This window comes from Tursiops truncatus, chromosome 4, assembly GCF_011762595.2.
Source record: "Tursiops truncatus isolate mTurTru1 chromosome 4, mTurTru1.mat.Y, whole genome shotgun sequence".
Lineage (NCBI taxonomy): Eukaryota > Metazoa > Chordata > Mammalia > Artiodactyla > Delphinidae > Tursiops > Tursiops truncatus.
The window spans coordinates 115,331,523-115,344,145 of record NC_047037.1 but is presented as its reverse complement, the minus strand read 5'-3'; the positions used below and the strand labels follow the sequence as shown (position 1 = coordinate 115,344,145).

Genomic DNA, 12,623 nt, shown 5'->3' with positions numbered 1-12,623 from the left:
TTGATAAATAACTCTAATGAGGTTGAGGAAGTCCTTCTTTTCCCAGTTTGCTGAGATTTTATCAAGGATGAGTAATAATAAATCTTTCAAATGCCTTAGAATATTTATTGAAATTATAAGCTTTCTTTTAAACACGTTACAGTATATTTAAATATTGAAACATCTTATATTCCTGTATTAAACACTAACTGGCCATGGTATATTTTAAAATACATTACTAAATTTAATTTTGTTAACACTACAGTTAGGATTTCTTAAAACTATAAGTAAAATTAGTTCATAGTTTTCTTGAAATGACGAGAAATATCTGTCATTTTATTTTTCTAGAATTCCTATTAATCTGATGTTGTAATGCCTCAAAACGTCCTCCACACTTTTACCCGAATATTTCATGTGTTTTCTATTTATCCTTTTATGCTGCACCCTGGGTGAACTCCTCAGCATTTGCTAATTCTTTTGAGAGGTCCAGAGTTCATCCCAATTTTTGATTATTTAATACAAATTTCTATGATTATATTATTCATTTTCAAGACTTTTTAATTATTCAGTGTTTGTTTCCTTTCTGCCTGTTTTGGTTTCATCACAGGTTATTTATTTTTAATTGTATATTCCGTTTTTATTTAGCTCTGTGAAGATAATAAATATTTTTCCTGAAATTATTTTTCATCCATTTTATGATTTTAATTTCATCTGGAATGGAAATGGCTTTATTTTCAGATTGTCAATTCAGTTGACTCTCTTTCTCAGCATTCGATCCCTTCCTGTGTTTTGGCTAATGTTGAACGATAACTCTTTTTCTCTTCTCTCTCTGTGTCTCTCTCTGTGTGTCTCTTCTCTGTCTCTCCCTCTCCCACTCCTCTCCCTTTCACCTCCATCCTCCCCTCTCTCTCTCTTCTCTCCTTCCTGGCCTCTTTACATTTCTCCATTTGGTTGTAAGGCATAAATCTCCAGGCTCTCCGAGGCCCCAGTTAAGAACTAAGGCTTACATTGCTGGTCCAGGGATCTCATCCCAAGGTGATATTTGATGTATTACTGATCCATCACTGAGCCAGCTGGCAGCTTGTTTCTGATCTCAGTGTGCCAGCTGCATTGTTGAATTTTGCTTTTCTGACCTACAGCTTCCTAGAAGCAAGAGCCCCAGCAGCTATGGGTAGGAGATATTTTCAACCTCTTTTCATAGCTGTGGGTACTGCTGCAGCCCATGGATTTCAGCACAGAGTTTGCTTTATGTGGAGGAAAGCTATTACACATTACACCACCAGGCCCAAGGTCCATCAAGGCTGCCCGTTTGTGGGTGGACAACTAACAGGTCCAAAGCTTAACTTCCATGCACCACTTTGTGCTTCTGTTAGGTTTTTGGTTTCCCTACATGTTTAGGTATTTAGAGCACAAATGTCTTAGAGCTTACTTAAGTCTTTCAAATTTTCCCAATAATTTGCCATGTGTTTGGAGCAGAAGTTACTTGAATTATGGAACTGTAGAACACATTGGTTGAAATTTTTAAAGGTAGACAATGTGAATACAATTCAATCTTAACTTTGCTTGTATCTTAATAAAATATATTTTTAAAGATGAGAACATTTTCAGTGCAACACTCATTATTTAAAGCAAAAAACTTTTTCATAATCCAGCAGACCTTTGTTTTGATGCCACCATTATCAGCCTCCCCAGTTACTATGTCTAGAAATTTTCAATATATTAAGTGTGTACCTCTTTCCCTTAAGGTTGTTTCCAGATGACGCCATAACTAGACCAATTCTGTCTTAAAAGGAAAAAAAACATAAGAAGCCAATTCAGTTAAGTTTGCTTCCCAAATACAAAGGGGATTTAACACAGAGTTTACAATGGTTTTCAATGCAAACTCATACATTCTAACATTCAATATTCCATGAAAATATAAAAACAAATGAACAATATTATTTATTAAGATAAATACTGTAAACATTAATATGAATGCCTTTACTGTACTTGTGAAATACTTTTGCTGTTTCAAAGCAAACACTGTATTCATTTCATCCTGAGAGTTCCTCTGTAAGGTGGATAAAACTGCAGCTTTACAGTTGAGGAAGCTGAAGTACAACAGATTGTGTTTCTTATACAAGGACATGTACTAATTAGTACTAATTAGTACCCTAATTAGAGGGATACATATAACTAAAACCTATGACCTGACACCCAACACAGTTTATTGGTGTCCAAATAGGTCTTTATTTAGTACCTCGAACTTCATGTCTTCGTCATGCTTCTTGAGAAATTGCCACATTTTGTGCATGGCTCCCCAACACTTAGAGTTTTGTTTGAATTCCTGGCTCTGTAATAAGTGCTAAGAATGCCTCTCTTTACTGTCTTGTTCACTGTTGAACACTGGCATACCATAAACTCGTAATCCCAATGCACGGGATCATTTAGATGGGGTACTGTATAAAGGTGGGTAGATGGTTAGATGACTTTTCAATGAAAATTATCATTTTATTTTTCCTTGACTCAGAAATCTCTTTATTCCAGGAGGGCTCTATGGACAGCTTATATGAGCCAGTCCCAGAACAACAACCTCACCAAAAGGGAACTTCTGGTAGAACTGATTCTCTTTTCTCACCCTCTGGGGAAAATGGAGACTTACACAACAATCTCTTCATGGTGAGTGAACCTTGAATGGATCACCTCTTCTCTATTATATATTTAGAATCACTTGCTTAATGAAATCTGTTAATACAGCAAAAAGACCCTGTTTTCAGAAAGTTCTTCATTTACTTTTAGTTTCTGCTTTGCTCTTCACTGTGTCTCTTACATGATTTTGGCTTATTAGTATGAACTACCATTTACAAAGTATGCATTAGGTGATTATATAACTTCAGTCACTTAACCAAAAGCAACCTTATGACAAAGAAATAATTGTATTGTTTTCTAGATGAGGAAATTGCAGGAGAGAAATACAACATAATTTGTTAAAGACTATAAACCATTAAGTGGTAAATCTGGCAAGTAAATATATATATGCCTGCATCAGCAGTTTACTGGTATACCAGGTTTTTGGGGTGGATGCGGGGAACCTGAGATTTGTATAATAGCCTTTGCCAGTTTCCATGGTGTGAATGCTCCTGCCATGGTTGATTTCAAACTACCAATGGTTTAATTACAGTCTTACAATACCTGAATATTTAATTATTCATTCTCTCTAGTGTCAACTCCAGCACACCTCTGGCTGCTTTAAAGTCTGTGCTAACCACTTTACTGAGCTGCTTCTTAAATTTATGGACACACACCATCAACTTACTTACAAAATATTGAGTATTACTAGAATGCAAAGGCAAATGGTTTTTGTGAATTATATTTATAATTACTAGAGGCATAGAGTTCTCCGTGCTCAGCAAAGTTGACTCTGTTCCTGTTTTACAGTGCAGGCTGTTTTCTTAGTCAGTTGTGCTGTATTTGTGTTAATCCCATTCTAATAAACTTATGTGGCTTCTATTATGACTTAGGACAATACAAAAGATCCTACGTCTGCAGCAAATAAAGAACTTCTCTATACTTGTAGATTTAGATGCCACCTCTTACCCTTGCAATCACACATTTCCCCAATAACAAAAAATAATATTAACTACACTAGATGATGTTATATATGAAATTATCTGTGTTGATCCTTACAATAAACCTTTACAGAGGTTTAGAAATGTTGAGAAAGGCTAAATAACTTTCCCAGTTAAAAAGAGGATGACCCAGGATTCAAACCCAGATATCTTTTTGCTCTAGAGAAAGCGTTAGAGTAAAATACCTTCGAGTTTTGTACTTGCCTGTACAGCTACCAGTTTTATTCTTCGGGAACATTGAAAACTTCTTATTTTCCCAACTTCCAGAATGTTTCTGTTTCCCAGAAACTTAGATCAACTGAAAGGTAATGTACTGTAAGTTAGTAAACAAGTTCAATAATAAGTCTCAGTAAGTAAATATAATTTTAAAAATTTAGTGCAGTGGAAACTCTTCCCTCAACTCTGTATACTTTTTAATACCCAGAAGATATTGATGTTGACAGATATGCTTAAGAGGAAGCAGCAATACATTTTACATCTTAATGTGAGAGACAGAGAGAGACCATTTACAGTGATACTGTCAATTGACATTGCAAACTGTTTGGAAGCATTTTTACGCTACAATTAAAAAGAAAAACTGAATAGGCTGAAAAGCCTGAAGATATTTCCTTAAACACGTGAGTTTAATAAGTATGCATGAAAAATAAACAAGTTCATGGCCAGTCTAATAGGATTGTTATCAAACTTCATCTACACTGCAAAAGTAGATGAGAATAATAAAAACATGATTTAAATTGCTACAGCTCTCTCTCTTTCTGTCTGTATATTTCTGTCTTTCTGCATATATAATTAAATACTGAGGTATATATATATATTTTATATATGCATATATAATATATATACTCACTAATTTTAAAATATATACATTTATACAAACATAAATGTGTGTGTGTGTGTGTGTGTGTATATATATATATATATATATATATATACTGAAAAACAACTGGTTCAATTATTGATTCTACTATTCAATTGGTGAATTATACCAGTTGTATCAAATTATCATTGATACCTACTTTATTCCTAATTAAAATGATTCCACAGCTTGGATAAAAGAAGGTTAGTCTTTTAATAATGAAATTTAGTGATTTAGAACTTTCCTCCTGACTTTCCATCTAAGCCTCTGAAGAATGGATGCTTTTTTTCTCCTACTTTCACTCCTCACTTTCCTTTTTTTTTTTTTCAAGGAAAAAAAGATTTGGACCAGTTTTAATAGAATTGGAAATAGATTCTTCTTTTGGATTAATGTTCTGAAAATACTATGAAAACATCCCTAAAGTTAATGGAGTTATTCCTCAAGTTCCGAGAGTCCTCAGCCCAAATGTATTTGTAATTTTAATTTTACTGGAAAGGAGAGGTGCTCTCAAACTTAAACTCTTTACACCCAACCCGACAGCATATCTAGTTGTTACAGTGGAAATTTGTAGCCCATACTAAAAATGTCACTTGCCCCATGAATTGAAGAGAAAAACCAAAATGAAAAAAGAATCCTAAGCTTCTTGGCTTCCCTTAAAGCTATTTTATTTATGCATACTAATTAGGAGCTTTGCTATGTGGAAAACACCATGTTAATCAAAATGAGGAGTTACACAGGTGGATGGAAGATGCTCCAGAGTCCCAAAGCAGATGATCAGTTGTGGACCAACTGCACAATTAAGGATAGAGAAGGCATTTAAGGGAAAGAAGTTAATGTTGGGATTTTAAATGAAGAACATCAAAAATATCTAGTTTACATTTTAATTGCAGTTCTAGGAGGGGTTGGTAAGGGAGAGCTGGTCTAAAGAGAAATTGATTTAAAATGAGACTTTATTAAATTTCATAAAGGTAAATAATAAGAGATCCACTTATAGTATATGGCAAAGCCAGAGAGTTTTGGAGGTCTTCTGCCAAAAAAAAAAAAAAAACTAGCTATAAAGTTTGACAGAGTGAATGATCATGCAATTAAATAAACATGCTGAAAGAAAATAGAATAACATACTAGCCTCACTGGAGATTGACTACTTTATCATTACATTGGTTAAAATGTAGGCTGTTACTCCTTGATCCTCTACCTATTTTAGCACCTCTTTATTATGTCTGAAGCTAATAAAGGATCTTGAATTAGAAAAAAAGTAAGAACATAAAATGTTTGTACCTCTGCCAATTGCGGTTAACAGGATCAAGCCTGAATTATCAGGCTTGCCATCTATATTGATTGAAGTTAGCAAATAATTGTTAATTTTCCACTTCATTTTGTATCTCATAAATTAAATTGGTAAGATATTTGAACCTTTTCAAAAATGAGCTTAAATGTGGAACAGGGGAAATGTCTGTATTACTTGTATGTTGCACAAATACTCATTCAATGACTACTGAATGAATGGATCAGTGAAGGTTCATTAATCAAACTAAGGAAAGTCTTAATAATGCAGAATGTATGATGCAGTGTCATATGTGAGCCCTGGAGCTGGGCAGATATGAATTCTCATTCTAGCTCTGCACTTACCAGCTATTTGACTTGGGAAAGTTGCTTAAATTCTCTAGACCTCAGTGTCCTCTTCGTAAAATGAGGAGAACAATCCTAGGTATGGATTCAGCTTAGTTCAGTTTCAGAGAAGAGCATTCCTTCTTGCTACTGAGCACCGGGGTTAGAAGGGCAAATATGTCACTGTAGAGCTGCGGCTAGAACTACTGCCCCAGGCGACCTGTGTGTGTACTGCCCATGAGCTAAGAACAGCTTTTACATTAAAGCAATTTTTTTTAAAACAAAAATAGAGAAGACCATGCCATAGAAACTGTATATGGCCCACAGAGCCTAAAATATTTCTATCTGACTTTTTAGGGAAAAAGTTTGCTGACCCAGGGAGTGACATTTTTAAAAAGAGAAACAGGTGGACATTTATTTAATAATGTATTTAAGCAAGTATATCTAAAAGATTATTCTTTCAACATGTAATTATTATAAAAAGTTAATTTTATATATATATATATATATATATATGTATATATATATATTTTTTTTTTTGCCATACGCGAGCCTCTCACTGTTGTGGCCTCTCCCGTTGCGGAGCACAGGCTCCGGACGCGCAGCCTCAGCGGCCATGGCTCACGCGCCCAGCCGCTCCGCGGCATGTGGGATCTTCCCGGACCGGGGCACGAACCCGTGTCGCCTGCATGGGCAGGCGGACTCTCAACCACTGCGCCACCAGGGAAGCCCGTGGTGTGTATCTTATATATCTCAATTCAGATGCTAAAGTTTCAATGGTTAAAGTGAATCCTGCTCCTAATGAAACAATAAAAATTGTGTATTTTTTGACCCAGCTTCAATTTCGAAATTAAGATTAAATTAAATTAAAATTTAGTTCTTCGATCGGACCAACCAAATATCAATTGCTCAATAGCTACATACCGCCAGAAATGGCTACAATGTTGGACAGCATAGAATTAGAGGCTTGAATTTGCTGGTGATGTTGAGGCATCAGAGTAATCAGATAATATAAATCCCCTACTTTACTTATAAAAGTATATATAAGTATATATATATAAGTATACTTATAAAAGAAATATAAAGTATAAAAATACTTGAAGATAAACAGTTATATACTTTTAGGAAGAGACAAGACCAGAGGGAACAAGTATATTAACCAATAAGGAGGCTGAGATTAATGACTTGTCTGAAATGAGGGATGGAGTCAAGACTGCAGCTCTGGCTTCCCAAATACTAATGTTCTTTGGCCTTTCTGTCCCAAGCATGTGTGTGTGTGTGTGCTATGCATGTACGTCTATGCAAGACTTAGAGAGAGTAGGAGAGGCTGAGTGTGAGAACATGTTTTGGGGAGATGAGAAGTGAAGAGGAGGGGAAGATAGGAAGATAAAGAATCCAACCTTTTTATATGCACATTAAATACAATCTGATATGTATATATATATATGTATGTGTGTATATATAAATATATATGTATATATAGGACATACAGAGAGAACTTGAGATGAGCAATGAAGTTAATAAACTTGAGTTTTATTCCGGTTCCCCAGGTAGCTGAGAACTGTGTATCCTTGAGAATGTTTTTGAACTTCTCTAACCCTAAGTTTTCTGAGGAATAGAACATGTATAAAAATGTCTGTCTCTTGGTTTGTAGTGAGGATCAAATGTTAAAACAAATGTTAAGCACCTGGCAAAATGCATGTTAATGTGCATTTTCCTTCCTTTAATTTGGTATCCTTGATTAAATGACTTTAAGTCAAACTCTCATTTGAGCTTGGATGTCGTTTTAAAATAACTGTTCAAAATAATTTGTAATCAACACTCCTTACCTAAAAGCATTGATTTTTACCAGGCTGGACAAGAAGAAGCAACAGAATTTATTGTTACGTGCATTAGAAAACCCAAGATTTTAATCTCCACAAATTGCCTCAAATCATGAACACCCAGTTTGAGTGCAATGTTTGACATTCATTCCTAGATTTCCTTCCATGTGTAAATAACAGTAAACAAGAAAATCTATCACGGTGGCTCTTGTTAGCCTAATTTATAATTCAGGTGCTGGTTTTTTTGGGGAGGGTCCATTTTAACTTAAATATTTTAAAATGCAAGTTTCATTTTTTAATGTACTCACATTCATCAACATTCTGCACTGATAAAAAGCACTGGAGAAATCAATTTAATTGTTCCCAGCTACCAGATGTGAATAAGAGCGTAATATTCATATTTTTATGAATATGTTTTAAAGACAGAGTTTTAAAGACAAATGATACAATACATGTCTAACAGTTGGTTAGAGCGCAGCACTAATGAATGATACAATACATGTCTAACAGTTGGTTAGAGCTCAGCACTAATGAGCCCAAGGTCAAGGGTTTAATCCCTTCTTGGCCAGTTAGTTTTGCTCTTTTCCGTAGCCACTGGCAGGATCTATGACCCAGCCTGCCATCTTGGCTGTGAACACCACTGATCATTAAGGAATCTGGGTTGGAGGATGAGGCAGCACCGGCACAAAACCATTACCCGCTATCGGAAGAGCGACTGAAGGGAAGAACAACCCAGCTGGTCAGTAGTTTATCTGCCCAGGAAGATTTTCCTTCACTATAATCAGTCTTCAGGCGACTAAGTGCAATTCTCGGCTCTCAACTTAGGAGAATTTATGGGGTGATGGTAAGGACCTTAAGAGAGAAAACTGAGGTCTTGCCCTGGCTTTGTTCCTAAATAGCGCTGAATAAGTCATTACACTATCTGGTTCTCTGTTTCCACCTCTATAAGATAATAAGGTTAGACTAGATGGTCTCCAAGGTCCCTTGCTGCTCTAAAATGGTTCCATGTGTACACTTTAAATTTTTTGGGAAGGGGGAGTGTTTTCTAACCTAAAACACTATTATTCTCCTTTTGGAACTGTGGAAGGCAGACTTTTAAGATGGCCTCTAATGAACCCTCTTGTATAAATCAGGGCTCTGTAGAGAAATGGAACTGATAGGATGAGGATATATAGAAAGAGAAATTTATTTTAAGGAATTGGCTCATTGGCTCCAATATGGAGGCTGGCAGGTCTGAAATTTGGAGGGCAGGCCACCAGGCTAGAGACTCAGGGAAGGGCTGATGTTGTAATAAGAGTCAGAAGGTAGTCTAGAGGCAGAATCCCCCTTCCTTGGGGGGCTACAGTTTTTTTGTCTTAAGACCTTCAACTATGGAGATGAGGTCCAGCCACATTATACGAAGTAATCTGCTTTACTCAAAGTCTACTGACTTAAATGATAATTTCACTTGGTGTTTGACCAAATACCTGAGTTGTGTGGCCAAGCCAAGGTGACACATAAAATTCACCATCACATCTGCCTCTGGTATTTACGTCTTTATGTAATACTCACCTTTCTTTGTGTGAGACTTGATTCCAATAGAATTTGGCAAAGGTGATAGGAAGTCACTTCCATGATTAAGTTATAAAAGACTATAACTTCTGTCTTGCAAGAGGACTGTCTCCATTGCTTTCTTGCTTGCACGTTATGGTGAAGCAAGATCCCATCTAGAAGAGGCCCAGGTGAGCAGCATTCAGCCTACAACCAGCAAGGAACAGTGGCCTTCATTTCAACAGACTTCAGAAAACTGAATGCTGCCAACAATCACTGAGTGAGCTTGGAAGAGGATACTCTTCCCAGCTAAGCCTTTAGATGAAACCTCATACCTTTGGGCCAATAACTTGACTGCAAGCCTGAATCAGAGGACCCATTTAAGTCATACCCATATTCTTGACACACAGAACCTGTGAGATAATCCATGTATATTGTTTTAAGGCATTCTATTTTGGAGTAATATATTGAATAGCAATAGCTAACTAATACAGGACCTAAAATTAACCTGATAAGTTATTGATCAGGATTAATTTGAAGATAACCAAATCCATGTTAGCTAATTTAAGCAGAAAGAAATGGATTACAGCTTAAAGAAATCTCAGAATTGTTGGGAGGCTGAAGATAGATACTCTAGCCGAGCTTGCAGAAATTACTGAGAAGCACACTACAAAACTTGCCACCCCCAAGAGCTGTTGCTTCTGCCACCATCAGGAAGTGTCCAAATCAAGAAGCTACTATCATAGCAGTAGGCTCCAGAACCACACTCTCTCTGCTGAGATTTGCTACATTAAAAATGGATGCCCACACCTTATCTTTTCTCCCATTTAGTCAGTTTTGAATCAGTGTCTTAAGTTTGCCCGTGTGATGGATAAGACCTAAGTCACATATCTCATCCTAGTAACAATGGGAGTCCTTTCTCTCTCTCTCCCTCCCTCCCTCTCTCTTTCTTTCTTTCTCTTTTTTTCTCTCTCTCTTTGCTTCTTTCCTTCCTGCTCTCCTTCCATCCTTCACTTCTCCTTCTCTTTCTCCCTTCTTCTTCTTCTTCCTCCTTCTTCTACGCATTGATTTTAGGTTTAGTGAATGACAGTTGTCAACTACAGTAGAAATATGTATATCAAAAATATCTAGAGAATAAAATAAGACACTATGTAATTAAATGCTGTATTATAAGTATCAAGCCCAACTTCTACAATATTTCTCAGAAGGAATTTCAAAAAATAAATAATGTAATAGTCAGGAGCACAACATTTGAGGGTCAAATAAACTTTATTAAAATGCCAGCTTTGAAATTTACTAGCTACATGATCTTGGACAAGTTCCTTAAATTCTTTAAGCCCAGTTTCTTCTCCTATAAAATGAGGAAACTGCTTGTTACTCTCATTCATTATTTGAGAATAAAAAGTGACAGTGCAATTAACATTATTAGCACAGTGGCAGGCACAAAGTAAATGATCAATAATGTGTTATGACTAAGAACATGATAGTGGTTTGTGGTTTAACGGTGCAAGTTCAGTGGAGAAGGTGAGATTTAAGCTGGGTTTGTAAAGGAAGAACTACAGCTTAAAATGGTGAAAGGAGGGCTTCCCTGGTGGCGCAGTTGTTGAGAGTCCGCCTGCCGATGCAGGGGACACGGGTTCGTGCCCCAGTCCGGGAAGATCCCACATGCCGCGGAGCAGCTGGGCCCGTGAACCATGGCCGCTGAGCCTGCGCGTCCGGAGCCTGTGCTCCGCAACGGGAGAGGTCACAACAGTGAGAGGCCCACGTACCGCAAAAAAAAAAAAAAAAAAAATGGTGAAAGGAAGGTAAGACAGTATCCCTGAACATTGTCCTAACATCTTCCAGAAAAGACCTTAAAAATCACTTATAGCCAAGTGTCTTATAAGCGGATAAATGGACACTGAAATGTGACATATCTTAGAATAGGTGTAATGAAGTCATGGTAGGTGACTCCCAGGTTGGTATTCTAAACACTCAGCTGCATTTCTTACTTGCCTCCAAACTATTAAAATCGGGAGTTCTTGTGTTCTGTCTCCATATTAACGTCAGGATTGACATAGCTATGAATAACATAGACACTAAAGGAAGAAAATGAGACTAACAATGGCATCCCATAAGCTAGGTCTTCATCAAACTATAAACAAGAGGAGTCAGTGTCAAAACAGTGCATGTAATCCTTTTCTTGATTTCTAGATTGTGAAATGACTCATAACAAGTTGACATATAAAACATAGATCACCTTCATTAAAAACACTGCACTTTTCTTTTTTATTTTTTACCCATTATATCTACGATCACATACAGCTATTCTTCTGCCACCAATTCATATGTGAACACTTTCTGTTGGTTTTAATTAGTTTCCTCCCTTAAATAGAAACTTATGTTAAAATAAAATAAAATCAATAGATTGAGGTTAATTATGCCCTATTCTCTTTTTTATTTCCTAAGTTCATGATATAATTACTAATTGAATCTAAGGAAAGCCATGCTTATCTCTTTATTCATGTTTTAAAGAAAAAGCTGTAAAGCAAAAAAGCCCATTCCCATTTTAATTTTCTCTTAAAACCTTTTGTCATCCCTACTGACTTTGGATTGAAATATTGTAGATAAGGAAACATGGATTGTTTTTACTGGAAGAGATTTTCAAGTTCCTGTTCACTAACCTTCATACTATTGATGTAGAGACAGTTCTGAGAGGGTTCTTGGAACTGGCCCAGTTTAGTAGCAGACCTGAGAAATCAAGCCACGTTCTGGAGTGCCAGTTCGGTGCTTTTCCACTGTAAGGATGGAAGTTGATATTTTTACCCATCTTATTTCCTATCACACTTCTTGCAAGTTTGTTTGGTTTGCTTTTGTTCCATTTGTGGCTATAAGGATTAAATAAAATAATGATATAAGTGGCAGGTAACATGAAATCTAAACATTAGTTGTCTTTCCCCTTTCTAAAACCTTGTGTAAATATAATTTCATAAGTCAGAACACATTTAAGCCTACTTAAGAAAGTTCTAAAAAATGATAAAAATGAACTTATTTACAAAACAGAAACAGACTCACAGACTTAAAGAATGAAATTATGGTTACCAGGGGGGAAGGGTGGGAGGGAGGGGTAGACTGGGAATTTGGGATCGACATGTACACACTGCTTTATTTAAAATAAAATGCCTTTCCATGAAAAAAAATGGAAGTCTGGAAAAGAATCTTTTTGAAAAGGAAGAACCT

The 12,623-nt window shown here is 36.2% G+C and overlaps 1 protein-coding gene across 1 annotated transcript in view; it reads left to right on the top strand.

The window, feature by feature from the left end:
- The first annotated feature begins 2,499 nt into the window (after positions 1 to 2,499).
- The window catches only part of SAMSN1 (SAM domain, SH3 domain and nuclear localization signals 1), a 127,607-nt gene continuing 117,483 nt past the window's right edge, over positions 2,500 to 12,623 (top strand). The window contains exon 1 of the mRNA XM_019923246.3: positions 2,500 to 2,637. Within this exon, the coding sequence (XP_019778805.3) occupies positions 2,515 to 2,637 (123 nt within the window). The 5' untranslated portion in view covers positions 2,500 to 2,514. The remainder of the gene's footprint in view (positions 2,638 to 12,623) is intronic.